We start from the raw sequence: 24,365 nt of genomic DNA on the forward strand, positions 1-24,365 counted from the left end.
CCCTTTCACGTCACAGCCCCTCAGAACCCCCTTTCGCAGCACCTATGTCCGACCTACAAACACCCTGCCCTTTAATCCTTTTCTTTCAAGCTCAATTCGGAGCGAAAGCTCCGCGAACCCCCAAACCCGACGACCAACTTCTCCAAGCCGCTTTACCCGGCGCGGGGCGGAGCCCGCCTGCCGGGGGCGGGACTCGCGCCCGCACGGCTCTGGGGCCCGCGCGGGGCATGCTGGAACTCATAGTCGCCCTCGGGGGCGGGGACAGTGCCCAGAGCGCGCGCTCCTTGAAAGACCCGGGCGGCCGCCACGCGCCGTAGCTGAAGCGGAGCGGGTGGGGGCCGGCGTGCAGGCCTTCCTTCCTCTCCTTGCCAGGTACGGGCGCACGCCGTTCCGCCGCGGCTGGCCGGCGATCGCGGCCGTTGGCCGGCGATCGCGGCGGTTGAGTTTCAGCCTCATCCCGGTGCTGTGGCGGCCCGCGCCGAGCACAGGCGCTGCTGGCGCCATGACTGGAGAGCTGTCTTAACCACTGTCGCCGCTGAGATGGTACTGTTCCCCGTGTCCGTACGCATGTGCCACTGGAGGGGAGACCGTGAAGGGCGGCGCGGGAAGCATCGCTGAGATTCCTCCGGCCCCTGGCTGAAGCGAGGCGGGGGAGACGGCTGTGTGTGGAGCCCCTTGTACCCCCTCCCTACCCCGGCGTGGGGAAGCCTGCGCAGGTCCTACTGGCCCGTAGCTGCTTGCGTGCCTGCCGGCACTGGGCAGCCCCATCCCCACCCTGGCTTAAACATTGTGCACCTCTTCGGGCGGCAGGAAGGAGCTTCGGCTGGTCAGGGTGTATGGTGGCACTTCGAGGAGCTTCTTGTGTCTCTGGTACAGGCCCGTGCCCAGTCTGCAACCTGTGCTGACTTTCCTTGTGCGAAGATCGAGGCTCGAGCCTTGTGCTCACGCTTTTCGTTTTCCCGGCTGCAGTTTAAGCAACAACATGGGGATTCAGGGCCTGCTTCAATTTCTCAAAGAAGCTGCTGAGCCCAGCCACGTGAAGAAATACAAAGGGCAGACAGTAGCTGTGGACACCTACTGTTGGCTGCACAAAGGCGCTTATGCTTGTGCTGAAAAGCTGGCCCGAGGAGAGCCAACGGATGTGTAAGTTGCGTTTCGGTCTCACCTCTCTTGCTCATTAAAGTTTTGTTAGCTTCGCGTATATGAACTAAAAGTTAAGTTTAAGCAGTTTCATCTATTACTGTTGCTTCCGAATTGTACTTTTAGAAAATGGAAATGTTGACTATAAGTAAATAGCTTTCAAAAAATAAATATTGGTGTATATATTGGAGGGTGGGGAGAAATCTGACATATTTTCTATGAAAACATCAGCAGTTAAGTGAGTTCCAGCATCCCTCACTTCCATTGTAATTCAGTTTCTCAGGTGAAATTCTGTAGAAGCAATTTATTGAACCATAGAATGCACTGGACTGGAAGAGACCCTCGAAGGTCATCTCGCCCAACCCCCTGCAGGGTGCAGGGACATCTTTAAGCAGATCAGGTTGCTCCGGGCCCCATCAAGTTTGTCCTTGAATGTCTCCAGGAGTGGAGCCTCAGACACATTTCTGTGAAGCCTGTTCCAGTATTTCACTACCCTCATTGTGAGGAACTTCCTTTTTATGACTAACCTAAAGCTATCCTGCTGTAGATGAAAACTATTTTCCCTTGTCCTGTTGCTACATGCAATTCTAAACAGTCCTTCCCCCACCTTTCTGTAGGTTCTCTTCCGATATTGAAATTTAGGTATAAGGTCTTCCTGGAGCCTTCTCTTCTCTAGGCTGAACAACCCCAGCTCTCCCAGCCTGTCTTTGTAAGAGAGGTGCTTCAGCCCTCTGATCATCTTTGAGGCCCTCATCTGTACCTGCTCCAGAGGGTCCATGTCCTTCCTGTGTTTAGAACACCAGATCTGGACAGTACTCTAAGTGAGGTTTTGACAGAGCAGAGTGTCAGAATCAACTGCCTTTATCTGCTGGCCATGCCTCTTTTGATGGAGCGCAGGATATGATTTGCCTTCTGGGTTGCAAGTGCATGCTGCTGGCTTATATCCAGCTTTTCATCCACTAATACCCTCAAGTCCTTTTTGGTAGTGCTTCTCTTAATCTCATCATCTCCCAGGCTGTATTGAAAAGGAGGATTGTCCAGACTCAGGTGCAGGACCTGGCACTTTGCCTTTTTGTACCTTATGAGGGTCTCCTGAGTTCACTTCTCTAGCCTGTCTAGATCGCTCTGGATGACATCCTGTCCCTTAGCCTTGTCAATTGCACTACTCATCTTGTTATCACCAGCAAACTTTCTGAGGGTGCATTCAATCTCGTGGTCTGTATCATTGATGAAGATATTGAACAGCACTGGTCCCAGTACAGACCCCTGAGGGACACCACTTGTCTTCAGCTGGATATGGGGCTGTGTCAAAGGCTTTACAGAAGTCCAGATAGATGTCAACCATTGCCCTTCCTTTGTCCACTGATGTAGTCACTCCACTGCAGGAAGCCACTATGTTGGTGAGGCAGGGTTTGACATTGATGAAGCCATGCTGGCTGTCTCAACTCACCTTTGTGTCCTTCATGTGCTTTAGCATGGAATCCTAGTATTGTTAGGGTTAGAAGAGACCTCAAGGATCATCTACTTCCAAACCCTCTGCCATGGGCAGGGACACCTTGTACTAGATCAGGTTGCTCAGAGCCCCATCCAGACTGGCCTTAAAAACCTGTAGGGATGAGTCTTCTATCACCTCCCTGGGCAACATGTTCCAGCATCTCACTACCTTCATGGTGAAGAACTTCTTCCTAACATCCTATCTGAATCTACCCATTTCTAGTCTTGTTCCATTCCCCCTAGTCTTATCATTACCTGACACTGTAAAAAGTCCCTCACCCGCTTTCTTGTAGGCCCCCTTAAGATATTGTAAGGCTCACAATAAGGTTTCCTTGAAGCCTTGTCTTCTCCAGACTGAATAGTCCTAAGTCAGTAAGTCTTCAAGAGAGGTGCTCCAGCCCTCTAATCATCCTCGTGGCCTTTCTCTGGACACGTTTCAGCACATCCAGAGCCTTCCTGTAATAGGGGCTCCAGAACTGGATGCGGTACTCCAGGTGGGGTTTCACCAGAGCAGAGTAGAAGGGGCCCTTTGAGAAGGAGACCCTCCTCAAAGATCTCCCCAGGCACATGGGTGAGGTTGGTAATTTCCAGGGTCCTATTTTCTATCCTTTTAAACATTGGGCGTGATATTCCCCTTCTTGCACTCACCGGACACTTCACCTCTTCATCTGTTCAAAATTCTGTATTATTTTCAGGAACCTTATTTGTATGAAGTGATAGTGTGTAAATAGTTCTGTGACAAATGTAGCAATTCTGAGGAACTCTGATAGATGTGTTGTGCTCTGAATAAGATGCAAGTTTTATTGCTTAACACAGTATATTTTTATTAAGAGTAGCTTTCAGAATTAAACATGGGTTTTGTACATGTTTACATTTCTTAGGAAGGAAATGAACAGAAATTGTCATATATCAAGTTCAGTTCTGTGCACTTTCAGTCCATAGCAAGTATCCTCCATCTGGAGTGAAGAGTGAATAGTTTCACAAAGGTTTAATGCCCCATCACTCCTCCAACTTAGCAAAAATGCATTTAGTCTGCCTTACACAAGCCTTCAAGTAGTGTTCTGGGCTTGTCTCATCCTGTTTCCCTGGCCATTATGAACAGAGTTGCCAAAATTAAAAAGATGATACATTTTTAACTCGTAACACTTTTGGCAGTGTCTAATTCTAATGTAGCAAAACAAAATTGAACTGAATTTGGGTTCTTATTTTGTGTAGAAGTAGAGAGCACTGTCAGTCTAGTTCTGAGCTGGAAGTGGAGTTCTCTTGTTCAAAAGAGCATTCAGGTGTTCTTATTGCTTTTGTGATGTTGGGGAAATATATGGCCTGTTAAGGTCTGCAAACAATAGTCCTAAATTTACAGTTCTTGTTTTCTGCAAATATGCAATAGACTTGTGCCTAACAATAAAGAATATCTCCTTTTCTTATTGTCAATACAGTTATGTAGCTTTCTGTATGAGACTTGTTGATATGCTCCTCTCATTTGGAATTAAACCAATTTTGGTGTTTGATGGATGCACCCTACCTTCTAAGAAGGAAGTGGAAAAGGCCCGACGAGAGTAAGTACTGAACTGTATTGACTGCAAGCAAAACAGTATGTTTCATGTTATGATTCATTTTCTAAGTTGAAAAACCTCAAGCTTCAGCTTGGTAGTAATCTTTGGTAAACTTTCCTGCAATGTAGCATTATTTCATTTACTTTAAATATTTAAATCATCCAAATTTCTTCTTAGAAGTTTTATTCCAAAAATTGCAATGCACTTTAGAAATGAAAACACTATTATAGAGGAAGGAAGTAAATCTCTGAGCATTAGTTCCTGTAATATATTAAAGGCTTTTAGTTCACCCAACTTTGTGACCTTTGGACAAAAATATTTCTTTCCAATATGCTTTTAGTTAAAAATAACACCACTCTCTTCCTATTTCTCTACAAATAATAAAATAAACTTATTTCAGGTTTGGATTCAGGTCCCTATATAATGAGGTTTCTCACTGACACAGTGAGAATTTTTCACTAGTGCATAAATTCTCATGGAGCATGTGGTTCCTTCAGCATGGAGTGACTAATTTCTGATATTTGAAACAAAGTAAATTATGCCTTCTGCCCTCTAAACCAATAGGTATCTAATATCAGAGACTCCCAAATTCCATTAAATCTATTTTACTGCAGTCTGAGAATGGGTGCATCACATTTACACTACTGCTTTCAATTCCTGAGATGTTACTGTTTTCTGAGAAACCATTATAAATTTCAACAGTACAATGGTTTGGTCATTCTTGTATTTTAAAAAATTGGCAGTGAAACAGATTTGGAAAGGGTTCATCTGCAGAACGATTCTGCCTCCCCCCATCTGTCTTAGTCCTTTTCACTACTTGTTCTTTTAAGTGAAAAATAGTTAGAGAGTGTTGGATATGTTTCTTTCTCTTTCAGGAAGCGTCAAGCCAGCCTTCTGAAGGGGAAACAGTTGTTACAGGAAGGGAAACTGTCAGAAGCTAGGGAATGTTTTGGGCGCAGTGTAAATGTTACCCATGTTATGGCTCGTGAAGTTATTAAAGTAAGTTGTCAATGATACTGATACTGACAGATTGGAAAAAGAAAATCTATGCAGTAAATAGCATGTCTTACTCTGCATTTGTATGGCTACATCACTAACTCTTCTGTGTAGGTAAGAGAAATATAATCCCCTTGTGAGTTTCTAGTTGTCCTGCACACTGGATTTTTAGGCACAATTAACAAACTTCAACTTGGAGTTTATTATTGCCCAATTGTGTAAATAATGATACTATGTCAGCTGAAATAGTGTTACAAACTAGCTTTTAATACAATTTTACTTTTGCTGTGCAAAACCTAAACACTACTTTTCAATTTTGGGGTTTTTTTGGTTGCCTTGGCAAATTCCTGAGGATAGACTACATAAAACATTTTGGCTGCTTAAAAAACATTTCTAGGAGCTTTTTACTACAACTGCTAGAATATTCTACTACTAGAACTTTTATTGAAGTAGTATTACCTAAGTCTAGTACTGTTTCCCTTTGTCCAAAATAGAACTTGCATGAGTTTGAAGCTGGCACCTGTGGTCAGATGTTGGGAGCTCAGTGTTACAGGCCAACACAGAAAAGGTTGTATCTGTAAACTAGTCTTGATCAAATACTTGATATTTGATTATTTTTAATTTTTTTTTATATGAAATATTGGGCTCTAATGGAAGGGATGGGGGTGTGATTTAAAAAATCACTTTTTTTTTTTTATTAGTAGAGATTCTTATGCTCATGGATGTCTTAATGTAATTACTGAAAATTGATGCAAAGTATTTGTATGCTTCCTATTTATGTACAGGCTGCACGAGCCCGGGGAGTTGACTGTATTGTTGCTCCTTATGAAGCTGATGCTCAGCTGGCTTATCTCAACAAGACTGGCATGGTTCAAGCTATAATTACAGAAGACTCTGATCTTTTAGCTTTTGGATGTAAAAAGGTATGGAAGAAAATACTGATAGCCTTTACCTCTCACCGATATTTGGCAACTACAAACTCTGCTTTTATGTTTGATGTATGTATTTACTCCTCTATGGTAAAAGGAGGAAACAGAAGAAATGGCAATAGCACTCAATCTTTGTTTCCAGCAAGTGGAACAAACTTAGCTTATTTGGGTATAAATTATTGTTTTCATTTTCCAGGTGTTTCTGAAAATTGACAAATTTGGAAATGGACTAGAGATAGATCAAGCCCGACTAGGGAACTGCAAGCAGCTTGGAAATGTATTTACAGAAGAGAAATTCCGCTATATGTGTATTCTTTCTGGTTGTGACTACCTCGCCTCAATTCATGGAATTGGGTTAGTTAAAGCATGCAAGTTACTGAAATTAGCCAACAATCCAGATATTATAAAGGTAAACTTGGTTTGGTTTTGTTTTGTTTGTTGGCTTGTTGGGGACCTGTATAGTATATAGGAAATGAACACTGAATTGAAACTAGGAGAGGTTTTTGAGCTCCTCCATTTTGAGGAGAATGCTAAAAGAATTGTTTTTCTCCTGTGCTTTAGAAAGATACTGAGCTAAACTTACTCTAGTGTTGAAGCTGTTATAAATTTAATGCAATGCACCAAAGTAAAGAAAGAATTGTTCTAATTCTTCAGGGGGGTATTATATTTGAGGAGAGACTTACTTTTTTGTAAGGCTTTGGATTTTTTTTAAACCTCATTACCTGTTCTTTGTTCTGCTTTTGCATATTAGTTATTACAGAAGAAAAGTTTGGTATGGTGTAAAACAAAATAAGATGAGGTATATTTCTCATCTGATGTGTGAGACAAAACCAAATCTAGTATTAGGAAATGCAAAGGCTAAGGTAGCGAATAACTTCTGTGTAGATAATAAGGGAGAAGATGATATTTTAGAGTTAATAAGAAAAATACCTTGTGTGGCTGTCCTGGAGGCAGGTAGATCCAATTCAGGAAAGCTTTTGAAATATTTTGTAAAGCAGACATCAAAGCAACTGGTTTGGTTGGCTTTCATGGAAGTGAAAAGAGAGCTTTGAACCATGATTTTCTTCAATGTACCTTTTTTGAGCAAAATGTCAAGATTTAATAATTTGTCATAATTCACCACTGCTGTTTTCTAGTAGTGTTGGGAAGTCAAGAGTGACTTGAAAGAAAAAAAGTGGTTTGACTGTTCAAACTCTTGTTAATGAGATGAGTACATTTCCCTGTATTTAGAATGTATGGCTGTAACACAGCTGGTATTTTATTTGGAAAGGAGAAGCTCCTGCCTCTAGCAGTATGATAAACTTGATTTTCAAAAGAACACAGTCTGGCTTTAGTGATAATGGAAAATGAATTACTAGAAACTTCTTCTTGAGTGGTGCATTAGAAATATAAAAAAGCAGCTACCAGATTAATAAGCACTCCTTTATGATGATTAATGGAGGGGGAAGAGGAAATCTAAGTGGTTTTTTTCCTATCCTAAAAAGTATTGCTGAAGTGTTTTGATAATTGGATACACATTAGGTTTAAGTAATATACCATAAGGAGGTGCTCTTCCTGCATCAGGAACAGTATGGCCAGCAGAAACAGGGAGGTCATTCTGCCCCTGTACACTGCACTGGTTAGGCCACATCTCGAGTATTGTGCCCAGTTCTGGGCTCCTCAGTTTAGGAAGGATGTTGACTTGCTGGAACGAGTCCAGAGAAGGGCAACAAAGTTGGTGAGGGGCTTGGAACACAAGCCCTATGAGGAGAGGCTGAGGGAGCTGGGCTTGCGTAGCCTGGAGGAGACTCAGGGGTGACCTTATTGCTCTCTACAACTGCCTTAAGGGAGGTTGTAGACAGGCAGAGGTTGGTCTCTTCTTCCAGGCAACCAGCACCAGAACAAGAGGACACAGTCTCAGGCTGCACCAGGGGAGGTTTAGGCTGGCGGTTAAGAGGAAGTTTTACACAGAGTGATTGCCCATTGGAATGGGCTGCCCGAGGAGGTGGTGGAGTCGCCACTGGGGGTGTTCAGGAGGAGACTTGATAGGGTGCTTGGTCGCATGGTTTAGTTGATTATTGGATGATGGGTTGGACATGATGATCTTGATCTTGAAGGTCTCTTCCAACCTGGTTTATTCTATCCTATTGGACAAGAAGTATTTATAAAGAGTTGGATTATGCTATTTATGTTATTGTAAACAATTTGAGAGTGAGAAAATAATGTATACAATTTCTGTTTTCCTTCCCCTCTTAAAGCCAAATCTGCTTGTTGTAACAAGATACACATTGTACGTTTCATTACAAGCAAAGATACTTAATAACTGGAATGTATTTAACCTGTGTAGCCTGTTTAAATGAAGCATTTAAGCATTTTTAAACTATTTTTTAACAGGTTATTAAGAAAATGGGGCAATACTTGAAGATGAATATAACCGTACCAGAAGAATACATACAGGGTTTTACACGAGCCAATAATACGTTCCTTTATCAGTTAGTTTTTGACCCTCTCAACAGAAAATTAGTTCCTCTGAATCCATATGGGGATGATATTGATCCAGAAACACTAAATTATGCAGGACGGTATCCTTTGTGGTGAAACAGCAGTGTCTTATACTTTTTCATTTGTGATATGTTTAGCACTTTCCTTGCATCTCTGCAGTTCACTAAACCCTCACTTTACTGCAGTCTTAGAAAGTGTTTCTTCTTTTTTCCTTCCTTCTTTTCTCTTTTGCTCTGCTTTTAGTTAATTTTTGAAGTACAGGGGGTAACTGAGTGACCTGACCTATCAGTGACATATTAATTGGGGCGAAATCTACTGATTTGTCTTTCATTGTAGAGAACAACTTGCTAAATACAGGTTATATTTAAACTGTTTTAATTGTTTTATGGCCATTATTAATTTCTGTCTGTGTTAAATGTGTAATTTCTGCTTGTTTAATTCTTGTAGTTTGTGTCATTCCCTATCTAAGCATTTCCTGTCCTCTTCCTGTAGAGCCAGTAGTATTTTGCCACACTCATGTATCATAATTTCATCACAGAAGATTAGGAAAATGTAAAAAGAGGAAGCTGTTGAAGTAGTTACTAGCTTTGTATGTTCTCAAAGCCGCCTAGTCTCTGGTATTCTCCTTCATAATTTCTGGAAATATGTTAACTTTCCAGGTGATGACTGTTGTGATTTGCCAAGCACTGCAGATATATTATAATTGCTCTTACTTCAGATTGAGCCATGCTTTTGGTTGATATTCTAGCAGTGCTTTCTAGCACAAAAAAAGACAAATAGCTAGTCTAAATTCCATGCCATGTTTATTGAAATTTAATGTAATATTTGGATATTTTCCTTTAGTATAATGATAACAGACATTTTGGGGATAGTGCTGCTTTTCAAATTGCTGTTGGCAACATTGATATTGATACAATGGAACAAATTGATAATTATAACCCTGACACTGCACAGGTAAGATCTTTGTTTTGAAGTTACACATTAAGAATTTGACATGGGTCTGAATATTCATAGGAAAATATGATTCAATGTTTTCTGCAACTGACTTACCAGGTAAAGCTATTCTGCTATTGCAGAAACTGTATGCTCCCACACATTTCTCATTCTTTGTACTGGTAAAAATTGTACTCTTCATGGCATCTAACTTCAGTGCTTGTTTTCCTTTTAGGCTTATGAAATAAGTCCTTAATCCTGTTGACAGAAATAAATGATTCAGAAAGATCTCAAGGAGATTTAATCTACATATATAACTCTGAGGAAAGTATTTTCCCAGGTTAGGTTTTCTGGACAGAAATACAATTGAGACGAGCAGTTAGTCACTTGTGCCATACTGTCATGGCAGCACAAAAATAATTTGTATCAAAAGTAGGAGACGTGAGGTGTAGTAGGTTGAGAGAAGGCCTAGCTCTCCCTCCCCCACAGAGAAAGAAATTCCACAGCTAGCTCAGTCGGAGAAGCAAAGGAATGCTATATTTACAAGCATATATGGAATGCAGGTTATATATACACAATATATGCAGTATTTACAATGTATATACAGAAATATACAGCAGAGAAAAATAACACAATAAAATTCCCTCCTCCGGACAGAGGAGGGTTCCCCTACCCCCTCTCTCCCCCTACCTCCCTTTTTCCCAAAAAGGGGTTAGAGAGAGAGAGAGAAGGCAGTTATTAAGGAAGAGAGTTCTTACTAGGCTTCAAAGCACATGCAGGGATTAGTTTTGCTTATCTCAAGGTATTTCCAGCTAGTTTGCTCAGAAGCAGACAGGCTGGAAAGGCAGAACAGGCTGGAACTGAGAAAAATTCCCTCTGCACTAAAACTTAAAGTTGCATTCTATCAATCTACCAATGAAATTTGTTTAGAATATCGATGTTTTGGAATGACCTCTTTGGAGGACGTCTGTTCCTCACACATGAAACCTGTATCCACCTGGAGGAAGAATTGGAAATATCTCTTTGTGCCAATTTGGATATGGTGTTTTTAAATTCATCCTTCAGCTCTTTCATGCAAAAATAGAAAATGCTTCAGTAGAGTATGTCACTAATTGTACAAATGTTGTGGTGTTTGTGAGAATTGTGAAAAATATAGTGGTCCTAATCCAGCTGGTTCCACCATGGTGAGCTAAAATACAAACTGAGAGACCAGTCTGTGAGGAGACACCATGGCTGCAACATGGGCCAAGTGGCCCCTCTCTGCAGAGCTGGTGGCTATTTATTAAGGTGTTTGTGGATCGTACAGTTCCACATTCCCACAGCCTATCCCTGTAAAGCCCACCATTTTATCTTTATTTTAACAGGTTCTTTTCTCCCCAGTTACCTTTCCTAGCCGCTTCAAGGATGCAGCACTTCGTTATCTTTTACTTCCATCCTTTCTCGCATGGTTCAGGGTAAAACACGTCTTATCCCACTCCAGGGCCCCACACAGACATGAAGGTCATCTAAACATCCTGTTAGCTAATCCCTGGGTTCCCACATACAAATATCAAAATGACTTTGTATGCTAAATCAGCAAATTGTATGTAGAAGGCAAAACTCTAAATTTTTTTTTTTCCCTGTAGCCTGTGCAGCAGAGAAGTTGTGGCTGGAATGATAGACATGCTAGTCATGCAAATAGCATTTGGAGCAGAGACTACAAGCCTGTCCCTAATGCAGATATTGTTCCTCATAAAATGCATTTGGCAGAGAAACCAACAACCAAAGGCATGGAGAAGATAATTAGTATTAAAGGGCTAAAAGTTTCAGGCAAAGAGCTCTTGGAAAAAAGGCCAAGAAGTGGTATGTTTTTATTATAATAAGTATATGAATAACAATAGAATGCTGTGGAGAAAGAATTTTATCTTGGACTTGATGGCACAAGATTTTTAGAGGCCTAACTCTGTCTGTATTCTGTTTTCAAAAAGCTGTGAGACTGATGAGCCATAATAATGGCTATGTAACGATTAAGGGTGGTGGCAAGCTTTAAGTAGCACTTGATTATAACTTTCTTTAGTTTGCTGTAAAACTTTGTTGGTTTCAATTTTAAGTTGTCATGTTTAATACCATTGGGATTATTTTTTTGTTTGTTTTAATTTCCATATTATAATAGTTTTTTAAGAAATGAGAATAACTTATTTTTCCTAGGGTTTATACTTGGCCAGACAGGAAATTTAAAGAATGTTTTCTATACTCTTCTAACGCCCTAGTGTTTGTATCCCCTTATCAAGGGTATTCTGTACTCCAGTGTTTTTACTTCCTCTAGTAAATCTGTGTCATCTTGTCATCTTTACCACCTAACATACCTGCCGAAACCAACTGTGGGCTTATAATAGAAGGAGCACTTCTTTGATCCAGTTGTGCTTTATCTGATATGTTAAGTGTTTTCCTATGCTGTCTTTGCTTTTTGTGTTGCTACTAGGGCTCCTTTTTTGATCTTGTTACTCTTGATATATTTTTAGTCCCTGGTTTATGAAAATTCGTAGTTTAGTGACTTGCCTTTAAGTTAACTTCAGTTTTGCTTTCAAAGTGTTGTAGTAAAACCCAAACCTTTCAAACAAATAACCAAATAAAACTACACAACAAAAACAAACCAACCAAACTTCATTTTCATTTCATGTGTTCTGTCTCCACTCCATCTGCCTTTCCATAGAAAGTTACTTTTAAGGCTATGTACTGGAAAATAACTGTGTAAAAGACTTCTAAACTGTAATTTGTGAAGCATGTTCCTACCAGACCTTACTAACACTTAAGCTGCGTCAGGGGAGGTTTAGGCTGGAGGTTAGGAAGAAGTTCTACACAGGGAGAGTGATTGCCCATTGGAATGGGCTGCCCAGGGAGGTGGTGGGGTTGCCATCCCTAGAGGTGTTCAGGAGGAGACTTGATAGGGTGCTTGGTTGCATGGTTTAGTTGATTAGGTGGGGTGGATGATAGGTTGGACGCGATGATCTTGAAGGTCTCTTCCAACCTGGTTTATTCCATTCTAAGTCTGCGAGTAAGTACATAGTGCTTAATTCTCTCATACCTGGTTAATTCTAGAACATGATTTTTACAGTGATGCTTAAATTGTTTTTAGATATTGAAGAAATCTCGGATGGAGATCTGTTGACCCAATATTCATTTTCAAAAACAAAAAAATTCAAGGAGAGTGATCATGATAATCAGGCACAAAAGAATGTCTCTGCTATACAAAGCCTTGATTCTTCTGGGAATTCTGTCATCCAAGAAAGCTCTGAGTCCTGTCCCAGCATTAGAAATAAATTTGCTTCCTTTCTACAAAGGAAGAACAAAGAGAAGGATGTTGTAATTGTTCCGGGAACAAAAAGCAGGTAGGCATGCAGCTCATGTTTCAGTAAGTATCAAAATAATATTTGCTGTCAGTGTTGCTGAAGTAACCCAAATATTGAAAATGAGAAAAATGCTACCTCACATTTTTTTTTTTTTTTTTTACTGCAACTGTATTCATGCACTTGTAGCCCTGAGCTGGCATGAAGAACTCTGTACTAGGTATGTCATCTGTGTGAGACAAATAAATGAGAGGCTATTCACTGCAGTCTCGCCCCTGGGTATCAAAATTAATTAGGAATTGGGTTCTTTTCTGGGTGAAGGTCATATGACATATCTCAAAAAATAAAATAGCTGCTTTGTGACAAATATTGAAGTGAGTGAATATGGTGACATGTTGACAGGGTAAGTTTCGCTTTTGTTTTTGTTTTGACTTTACTGAATCGTAAATACTTGTTCTTATCCCATGACATTCAGTCAGTGCTCCTGATCTCTGCACCAGCATTTTGAGAAGAGGGACTTTGGATTTGTTAGGTTTTATATTGGCTATGTGTTAGGGGTTGTTTGGTCACGTTTGACCACAGCTACTTGAATTGGTTTCACAAAACATTATCATAATTGTCTCTTAATGTGTGTATTTCCTCTTAAATATCTTGTATATTTTTGAGCAATGTAATTTTACTGTATAGTCTTAATACTGATGTGCTTTAGCATGTGCTTTCCTAAACTGAAAGTTTTTATTATGTTGTATCAAAAATTAAGAGGTGTCAATGATTGTAGCTTTTTTAAAACAGTGCTCAGTTTCTTATAAAGCTCTGACTTGTACTTACTCTTAGGAGCTGCTGCTGTAGCATGGAAAAGAACTATATATTTGCTATATATGATATTATTACTATATAGACCAATTGTACCATGGGCTGCATTAAAAGAAGCATGACCATCAGGTTGAGGGAGGTGATTCTACTCCTCTACCCTGCACTGATGAGACTTCACCTAGAGTACTATGTGCAGCTCTGGAGTCCTCAGCACAATAAAGATGTCAGCCTTTTGGAGTGGGTCTAAAGGAGGGCCACAGAAATGATCAGGGGGATGGAACACCTCTCCTGTGAAGAAAGGTTGAGGGAGTTGGGGTTGTTCAGCCTGGGGAAGCAAGGGCTCTGGGAAGACTTTATTGTGGCATTTCAATCCTTAAAGGATTCCTGAAAGAAAGATGGGGACAGACTTTTTAGCAAGGCCTGTTGCAACAGGATAAGGGGTAATGAAATTAAAAGGGGAGATTTGTAGTAGATATAAGGAAGACTAAGGAAGACTTTCTTTTTTTTTTTTTTTTTTTTTTTTTTATGAGGATGGTGAAATGCCTCAGGTTGCCTACAGGGTAGATCCTATTCCTGGAAACATTCACAGTTAGGTTGGATGGGGCTTTGACCAACCTGATACAGTTAAAGATGTCCTTGCTCACTGCAGGGGGATTGTACTAGATGACTTTAAAGTTCTGTTCTGACCCAAACCATTGTATGAGTCTATAGTTATGTTTCAGTCTCCTTAATGAGAGGTGCTGAAGTGTTTCTCTACTGTTTAGCTCTGATTATTGAATTGATTATTCTTTGTAGGATTCCTAGATGTTTCTCTTTTTCAGATGAAGAACCTTGTTACTATTTCAGTCAATGAATGACATGTTTTACAGATACCTTCTCCCCCCGCTTCTTTTTTTACTGTTGGCTGTTAAATACCTCCCTGGGGGGACTAAGAAAATTTTCCCAATGTCAAAACAATTTGTCTGTAAGTGCACTCCAAAAATACAATTGATGGATAGAAACAATTACTGGATTTTGGAGGTGTCATATTCATTTGCCTTCACCTCTTTTTAATTTTCTTTATTATTTTTTTTTCCCTAGGTTTTTCTGCAATGATGCAATGTTTGACAATAGAGCAAAGAAAGATGACAGTGATCTGACTCAAGATGCTGAGCAGGTTTGCCAGGAACAAAAAGTAAAAGATGTAACAGAAGATGCTTCTCGCTTTTCAGAAACTGAAAAATCAACAAGTGCGACCTTTACACCTCCTGGAGAAATGCAGAAAAACTGCTTCCAATGGTTTAGCAGCTTCACAAGTAAACCGGGAAGTCCTTGCCTGTCTCCTACTGTATTTTCACAGCAGTTTCACCAACAGAGCAGCAATTGCATTGCATACCAGGAAGATCAGGTTAATGGGGTACAAACAGAGAGTGAAGTGGTGTGTGGTGAAATGGAGGAAGAATCCTCCTCCCTAACAGAACTGGAACAGTTATCAGAGTCTCAAAAGTCTTGTGAGCTGCCAGAACACAATTTGGAGTCTTCAGAAACAGAAGTGTCTAAAAACAACTCCAATGCACAAGTAAGAAAATTAGACATTGTTTCAACATTTGCTTTCACTTTAAATCATAAAAAGAATTAGTCTACAAAGTCTTCTCCTAGATGATATCCTGCAGATAGCTTGTGCTAACAAACTTTGTCAGTGTTTTACATAGTTGTGTAGAAGGTGTTGATTTACTAGATGAAAGCCAAAGAACAAACTTGATTTCGTCTGTCTGGTCTTTCCATTGCTATCCCTACAGTGATTTAAAAAAAAAACCCTATGTAGTTTAGCATTTTGCCTTGGCTTTTGTTACTCTGAAGGTCTTTCAGAGAGTGTATGTCACCTTAGTGTTGCTTGCTGACAAAAACACCAAATTTTTGTATAAGTTCTTAGCTTTGCACATGGGGGAGGGAGAAACAAACAGGCCTGCTCCCCAGCCCAAAATCCCCAGTCCACAGAACAAAAGCAAAAAAACAAACACTCCACCTAACCAGACCACCACCACCCTGCTTGAAATGCAAATGAATTTATGAATTTTCTCTTGATGAAGGAATCTGACTCCAGTTCAACAGTGGCTGATGACCAAGAGACTCGATCTCCAGCATTATCTGCTATTCAATTTGACAGAAAAAACACAATCATAAAGGCCAAGGTAAGAATTCTCTTAAATTTATTATGAGCTCTACTAAGCTCCACAAATCAGTTTGTGCTTTCTACTAGTTCATTCCAGAAATCTTAATGAAACAATCTTTAAGCAATGCTTGTGTTGGCAGGAGAAAACTGTGTTCTTGTTCATCTATATCAGATTTAAGATGAAATATAACCAGTCCACCGATGACTGATATCATAGCTGCAACTTGTTTGAGGATTTTGAGCACTTTGCCTTAGCTTGGCATCTTATTTTATACCAAAAAACCCACTTCTGAATTTTCCTTAGGTATGCTAAAGCATAGGTTTTATGATACAAATTGCAGTCATGTTCATAATTCAGATACAGTCACAAGATACAGCCTCGTTTCATTGCTTGTCTTGATAAATCTACCAGTTTAGCATTCTCTTTCCTCTTTAACTAGGAAAAAGTATGTTAAAATTTAAAATTCTAAAATCTGGAAAGGCTTTAGTCAACCATTCTTGTTTAATTGTTTTAGTTAAAATCCCTGTTTAGCCACTAATGAATCTGTATGGAAGGACAATCAATTTTCCTTCAGAGCAAGCATTTCAGTATGAGTTGGGCATTCATAATTTCACTTCTATGTGATTTCTTGGATATCTAAGAACAAATGTTATGTCCCTTATCTTTAAAATTTTAAAGAGTTTTAATCATTTGTCCAGTTTACAAAACCTCTAAGATCTTAACAGCTTAGAAGTGCTTTAACTCCTTAGGCATTGCCATTAGAATTGACCAAAAGATTCATAAGTCAAAGGAAGACAGTTTCAGCTTCTTAATGTTTGCTTTCTTGTCGACAAGACTAAAAATCACAAGCGTCTCTGCTGAACAGGATTTTGTGTGTGTTTTGTATAATAGTGCCATCTTGTGGTGGTTAGTAACCTATGTGGTGAATTGGAATTTTATTCTGGAATACCTGATTACCAAAATTAATGCTTTCTAAATAAATTAACATTCTAGCTCCTTCTCAATAAGACAGAGCAATTAAATGAAACTATGCTGGAATTCAAAATTGTACTGCTTTGGTTTTAAGAATGTATTATATTTTGCTTCATGTTTTACTCGCCTTAAAGCTGTACTGGGAGAATGCCCCTACTAAATAGTGGGGAATATGCAGTATGGAAGTACTGAGGTAATATAAGTATCATAAATAAACAAATTTTCAGGATGCTTGATGCTTTTCAGACAATAGGAATCTACTGAAAATCCATGAGAACAGGAGTTTAAGGCAAGTAGCTAATAGGAGATTTTCCTTTAATTATTTCCTTGGCCATGCATTTGTTCTGCTTCTTTTATATGCTGGTAATAATACTTACAATGAGTTGGACCATAAAACTCACCTGGCTGAAAATTGACTCTATAACCAAAAGGTCAATCATTGGAACTCAGGCCCACCCAGAGTCTCAGTCAATCACTTAAAACAAATTATTCTGATTTGGTAAACTGAATAACATAGCTGACCTGTAGAGTAATTTAATGACTGGAGGAGGTGATCTGGGGAATTGGTTCCAAACCAAAGAAAAGTGTCTAACCAATTCTAATATCAAAACTGATAGAAGCTTTCCTCTAACAGATCCCTGTAAGATAATGAGCTCTCTAGGATCTTGTAGATTTTTCTTCTGTGATAGTATTCCAGCTGTATGTTTTTCTGCTAAGTATTTTCCACAATTGCTCTGAGCTCATCATAGAGGCTGATAGTGACAGAAGGCAAAAGAGCTATCTAGTTTTAAGTTTCTTAGTGGGTAATCATTATGCAGCTTTGCCTACTTCTACATTAATTATAAGTGATGTAACTTAGTCCCACTATGTAGGACTATGAATAACTTCTTGTCTGTTGAAGAATGTCTGAAGTGGTAGATAAACAGGAATTCTAGAATTTTATTTATTATTCATAATATTCTTGTTTCAAGTTTTAGCCTACATTTTAAACTTCATGGGTTTTTACAAATTTTATTTGGAATTCTAAGAGGTACTTAGTCTATTCATGTAGAAACAATGCTGTTTCAATAAAACTAGTGTGTGCAGTGGGTGGATATAAAAATGAAATGTTGTTTTGGAAGGAACTGATATGTGTACTCTTGTTGAAAAGAAGGCCCCTAATATTTTAAGGAAAAAGTAGTAGGTTATCAATAGCAACTGAGTGAGTGAAGCATTTGAGGTAAGCAGAGTTGTGCCATAAATTTAAGGACATTGAGACTCTTGAATGTGTCCAGAGAAGGGCAAGGAGGCTGCTGAGAGGCCTTGAGCACAAGCCCTATGAGGAGAGGCTGAGTGAGCTGGTGGTGAAGAGGAGGCTCAGGGGAGATCTTATTGCTGTCTACAACTACCTGAAGGGAAGTTGTAGCCAGGAGGGAGTTGGTCTCTTCTCCCAGGCAACCAGCACCAGAACAAGAGGACACAGTCTCAAACTGTTCTAGGGGAAGTTTAGGCTTAAGGTAAGGAGGAAGTTCTTCACAGTGAGTTGTTAGCCATTGGAATGGGCTGCCCAGGGAGGTGGTGGAGTCACTGTCCCTGGAGGTGTTCAAAAAGGGATTGGACGTGGCACTTGAAGCCATGGTTTAGTAGTCATGAGGTCTGTGGTGACAGGTTGGACTTGATGATCTTTGAGGTCTTTTTCAACCTTATTGATTCTATGATCTTCTAAAGATGATCCCACAAAACAGAAAATACAATTTATTTACAACAAAATCCTTTATTCTTAGCATTATCCAAATGGGAAATATGAGCATTACTTATGACCTCGGTGTCCTAAACCAGTCTTTTGTAGTCAACTCTAAAATAAGAACTTCTTAGAACTGCAGGCAGTCGTATCTTCTGTTAGGTGTTGTACTTCCATAATTATGTTTTGGTCCTTATAATGATAGAAGCTAAAATATCAAGCTAAGATTGAGTGATGACTTAGAAGCTGGCAACTGTGAGTAGTTCATGTTCTACAGCACAAACAGTAAAGCATTTGATGCATTGAAATGGTTACTTCCTCAAAAAAATTGGGGAAAACAACAAGAAAATGATGGAAATTGTGAATGAGCCATTTACAGCCTTTTACTGCTTGTGCCCTTATTGGGCAAAGAAAGTTTTAACTTCATCTAAAAGTATACTGCATGTACTTAATTATCTTGCTATGGTTCTGCACATATAGTATACATGGGAAGAGAGTGATTAAATAGATAGCAATAGGTATAAGTTTTAACTTCTGAAATGTGATAAGCTGCTAAAAAAAATTCCAGCAGATCAGGCTTCAGTGTGTTTCTTTTGTTGTTAGACTTATTACTTTTTGTGCACCAAGTCTGAGAAGCAGTATCAGTATTAAAAAAAGTGTGGTAGCAGCAGTCTGAGGAGCTATCAGACAGTGAGCCTGATAATGACCCCAGAAAAGTGACATCAATAGAAGAGATCATGTTTAGGGATGAGAATATGAAATATGATATCACACTGACTGACCTAATTATACTAACTGTGTCATGTCAGAATGAGTTTCATTTACTTATAAGTATGTAAATGTGAAAAAACAGATTTGGTGCTTGGAAACTGAGAAGTGAATTGTGAATGAGGTACACAGGGGTTTTGTTTTGTTTTTTTAATGGGGGGTGGTGAATATGGAGAAGAGATTATATAATGAAGCAATGCATTTTTCTTCTAACTGATGTTTTCAAATATCAATCAGAAGGGCAGTTGTTGTGGGGTAAACATTGTCGTAGAATCATCCAGGTTAGAAGGGACCTCTGAAGACCATGTAGTCCATTGCCCCTGCAGTGAGCAGGGATATCCCAAACTAGATCAGATTGCCCAGAGCCTTATCAAGTTTCACCTTGAATATCTCCAGGGATGGGGCCTCAACCATCTCTCTGGGCAACCTGTTCCAGTGCTCAACCACCCTCATTGTACAGAACTTTTTTCCTAACATCCAGTCTGAATGTACTTTTCTCCAGTTAAAAACCATTGCCCCTTGTCTTATCACTGCAGGCCTTTGTCTAGCTTCCTGTCCACCAGCACCCCCCAAGTCCTTTTCCTCAGAGCTGCTTTCTATCACCTCCTCCTCAAGCCTGTATTGATGGTGAGGATTGTTCTGACTCAAGTGCAAGACCCTGCATTTGGCTTTGTTGAACCTCATGAGATTCTCCTTGTTCCACCTCTCCGGCCTGTCCAGGTCCTTCTGTATGATGTCCCTCTGGCTTATCCACAGCACCAGTCAGCTTGGTGTCTTCTGCAAACTTGCTGATGGTGCACTTGGTCCCACTGTCTATATCATTGATAAAAATATTAAACAGCACAGGTCTGAGTACAGACTCCTGAGGGACACCACTTGTCACTGCTCTCCATCCAGACTTGAAGCCATTGGTCACAGAGGGTAGTGCTCATCCAGCCAATTCCTTATCCACTGAACAGTTTACTCATCAAAGCCATATCTCTCCATCTTGGAGAGTAGAATCTTTGGGAGACCATGTCAAAGGCCTTACAGAACTCCAGACTGGTCAGGCAGGATTTGCCCCTAGTAAAGCCATGCTGGCTGTCTTAAATCAACTCCCTGTCCTCCATGCTGATCTCTTCTCCCAATTAACTAGTGATATGACAAGAGGGAATGGCATCTAGCTGTACCAGGCTGGACATCAGAAAAAAAATTTCATTGAAAAATTTGTCAGGCATTGGAACAGGCTGCCCAGGGAGGTGGTAGAGTCACCATCCTTGGATGTGTTTAAAAGCTGCGTAGATGTGATGCTTGGGATATGGCTTAGTGGTGGACTCAGAGTAAGGTTAATGGGTGGACTCAATGATTTTGAAGGTCTTTTCCAAACTAAATGATTCTATCGTTCTCTGAAACTTAAGACTAGTTGCATTTGAAATATGCATTTTGGCCAAGCACTGCTGTTTTGAGTTCCAGGTACAGAAACTGGGCAAAAATGGTACAACTAGAGTTCTAGTGATCCTCAAGATAAACTGATACCTGTACTCTGCTTAGGTTTCATGAAAAATGGAGCCATAGATATTGCATAGTGATATCAAAGTGTGGCTTCTCTTAAAATTATAAAAGTTGTTATTGAATAGCTTTTGTGGTACTCTCATGTAAGCAGATGAGGAAAAAAAAATATTGAATAGACTTTAAAAACTGCATTCAAAAGAACTGTTTGCAACCTCTTAGAATACAAAGACCTGTGGAAACTGGTTTGCCAGTTCTTACAGCTGCTTTGTGTCTATACAGAGAGAGTGATTGCCCATTGGAATGGGCTGCCCAGGGAGGTGGTGGAGTCACCATCACTGGAGGTGTTCAGGAGGAGACTTGATGGGGTGCTTGGTGCCATGGTTTAGTTGTTTAGGTGGGTTGGATTGGTTGATGGGTTGGACGCGATGATCTTGAAAGTCTCTTCCAACTTGGTTTATCCTATTCTATTCTAATGAGTTTAAGAAGCCATTTTCAGATTGTAGAAGCTGTCTAAATATCTTGTTGTGGCAATTCAGACTATACTATATTATCTCAACACAATGTAAAGTTCTCTTTTGTTTTTTATTGTAAGCTTTGAATATTATAAGCATAATATCTGTTGCTTGCACGTTGTTGTTTTTAACCATTCATACTCTACTGTTAAAATCTCACAGGTTCCTGGTTTACATAAATCCAGTTATACACGGTCACCTAGTGTAACAAAGCTGAAGCCATTGATACCAGCTAAAGTAAGTGGACTGAGCAGGAAACAGTCACCTGTGCAGAAGAGAAATCACTGTGATGCTGAAAATCAGATGGGACTGCAAACCACCATTAGTGATCTCCGGAAAAACTTCCAGTTTAGAAGGTAGGCTGCTGTCAGTGCTTTCATTAGAACTCTTTATACTCTTTTCCAAAGAAACAATTTTCAGAACAGACTTTCCACATCTCCACACAATTCAGTAAAGATAACAGCTTAAGATAGACATTTTCTACATGCAATTTTGAATTTTTTAACCTTGATATAACTGATCTAGGATTTGTTGCAAGTATCCTCTCCTAATTACTTTTTTCATTCTAACCAAGAAAAACTCTTAGCTAAAATTAATTTTTTGAAGTAGTGCATTTAGTTTAACCTAGTTTACATGAAAATTATTACCATTTGACCTCAAATAATAAAGGATGTTCCTTAGTCTAAGTCCAAAAGCTGCATAAAAGTTACCAAACATAAGTGAATACAAGGTTGTTACCATCTAAGTGCCTCCCACATTTTCAGATGGCTGATTGTCAAAACTGTTCTGCTTTCAAGATGATGGTGAATTGAAGGAATATTCCTTTTATCTGAGGTCTCTGGTTAAAAAAGGTGGTTTTATGCATTATAAAATTCTGTTTTCCCTTGTGCTTGTTTGAAGTTTCTGCAAATATCTTCAAGGTTTGAACTAAAAAAGAAAAAAACAAACCAAAATCCCCAACATAAAACAAACAAAACCAACCAAACAGAAAACCCCAGCACTTAAAAGAAAAAGCAGCCAAACAACTGAAAAAACCCTTCCCCCAAAAAAACCCAAAACAAGCCTTATACTGTTCCCATAGGCTCAGGTAGAAATTCCTGGTGGCAAAGCTTTCCCAGATTCAAATAGTCTCAACTTTGAATAAATAATCCTTACTTTAATTAATCGGAAACAAAATGAGATTAGAATAGAAGATATTCTTTTTTTCACTAAATAAAAGTGTAAGTCAGCATAGGTTAACTCAGGTAAATATATTTTAGTAACTTAGGGCTTTGTGGTAAGCTCTTATAAACATACAACTGATTTCTGTTAGAAAAATATTACAGTATTAATATTTTTAGAAATCTTTTGTTATCTTTCTGATGCAGGTTAAGAATGAGTTTCAAAGAAGTGTTTGTGTATATATTGCTTTATGCCTTATTAGGAATGTCTGACCAGGGTCCTAAACAGGGATAAAACTTATACAGTTTGATTTATCAGTATACAGGCAAATAGGACGGTGAGCCTAGAAGGCATGCCATTCCTTTTCTCTGGTAATGGTCACAAGACTTGGCCCCTAACATATTTTTATCTGTCAAGTTTTGGCTAGTCTAACTTCTGGGTATACAGTGAGGATATATCTTTTTCTATATATAACTTACTTCTATGTAAATAAGGTATTTCTCTCTTAGCTTCTAGGGGATTCTTTTCTTAATTTATTTCCCAAAAAGGTTTTTCTCACTGCCAGGACTTGCTTAGCTCTGAGTTATTCTGGTTTTGTTTTGTAATTTAAAATAGTTCTGAATTAGCCTTATGTCTTAAGAATTTTGTTGTCTAATGGCAAATAAATCATGCAGGACATTAATTTGTTCTGCCATCATGTCAAGACTCATAGTAGATACAGGAAGCTACAGTTATTTGTTTTACAAGACTTAAAGAAAGCACATGCTACCCAACATAAGATGGGGTACATACTGTCTCGTTAAGAGACTCAGTTCTTTTGAATATTCCTGTGTTATGAAATTAGAGGCTCAAAGGAGGCCAAGATATCAACAGCTAGACTATTTATTACACAAAGTGGATGGTTTAGAAGGGGAGAGGGAGAAAATAGAGAGGGAGAGAGAGAGAGAAGAAAGGAATTGTATTACCACACCCCTCACCCCCTCAAGGCAGTTTGAGTCTGTGGAGGAAAGGTGCTGCAGCTTTGGATGTAGAGGAGATGTTGGGTCTGTAGAGGAAGGGTGCTGTAGCTTTAGCTGTAGAAGAGATGTTGTCCTCTGAACAGCCTCTTCATGAGTTGCAGGAGGAGGAACTTAGGACACAGAGTCTTGGTTACATGGTGATGTCTCTGTCCTGGTATCCTCTCCATTTTCCTTCAGAGCAGCATTGCCCCAGTCGTTTCCTTCTCTCATGTTTTCTTTCTCAGCGGCATTGTCCAGGTCTTTTCCTTCCGAGTTTTCCTTCTCCTGAGTAGTTGCTCAGATCTTTTATACAGTTTTTAGGTATGTATATTCTAGAGAGTATCGATTGGCCTCTGCCCATTTCCAGGACAGCTGCAGTCTCATGAACATTTGTTATCTATGCACCTTTCTGGGAGTCGAGAGTTGTTCCAGTGGCTCTGCCCCATATACATCAGCTATTGTCTGGGCAAGCAGCATAGCTGATTTTATCTTTGAGTCACATCAAGAGAAACAAAATGTAGTCTCTCACACATACAGTCTTTCAGATGATAGCTGATAGGTGTTACTCTGTTGCAGGATAACTAAAACTGTTGAAATAACTTTCAGTGAACTTGTTTAATTTTAGTGATATTGCAATGAAAAGTTTCTATCACAGATTTTTTATTTTTTTTGTTTGGGCTTGTTGAGAGATGTTTTAACCTGTATGATATTAGAGGCCTATGCTTAGAAACATAAAATATCATAACGTTCTTGGGTTTTGTTTTGTCTTTTTTTTGTGTGCAGAGAGTGTGAAAAACTTCCTTCGTGTAAAAAGCCAGATCCGTTGTCTCCAATCAAAGATAATATACAGCTCACTCCAGAAACAGAAGAAAAAACATTTAATCATCTGGAACATAGTGATGTTCAGAGAGCCATATTCCAATGA

The 24,365-nt window shown here is 39.4% G+C and overlaps 1 protein-coding gene across 1 annotated transcript; it reads left to right on the plus strand.

Moving 5' to 3' along the window:
• The first annotated feature begins 952 nt into the window (after positions 1-952).
• EXO1 (exonuclease 1) lies at positions 953-24,365 on the plus strand. Its single transcript, XM_009909160.2, has 13 exons — positions 953-1,143; positions 4,071-4,190; positions 5,063-5,186; positions 5,969-6,106; positions 6,309-6,521; positions 8,486-8,673; positions 9,451-9,547; positions 11,152-11,368; positions 12,642-12,894; positions 14,746-15,223; positions 15,735-15,836; positions 21,444-21,637; positions 24,224-24,365. The coding sequence occupies exons 1-13, from the start codon at positions 983-985 to the stop codon at positions 24,363-24,365; spliced, it is 2,427 nt and encodes an 808-aa protein (XP_009907462.2). The 5' UTR covers positions 953-982.

The sequence above is a fragment of the Dryobates pubescens genome, chromosome 6, assembly GCF_014839835.1.
Source record: "Dryobates pubescens isolate bDryPub1 chromosome 6, bDryPub1.pri, whole genome shotgun sequence".
In the NCBI taxonomy this organism is placed as follows: Eukaryota; Metazoa; Chordata; class Aves; order Piciformes; family Picidae; genus Dryobates; species Dryobates pubescens.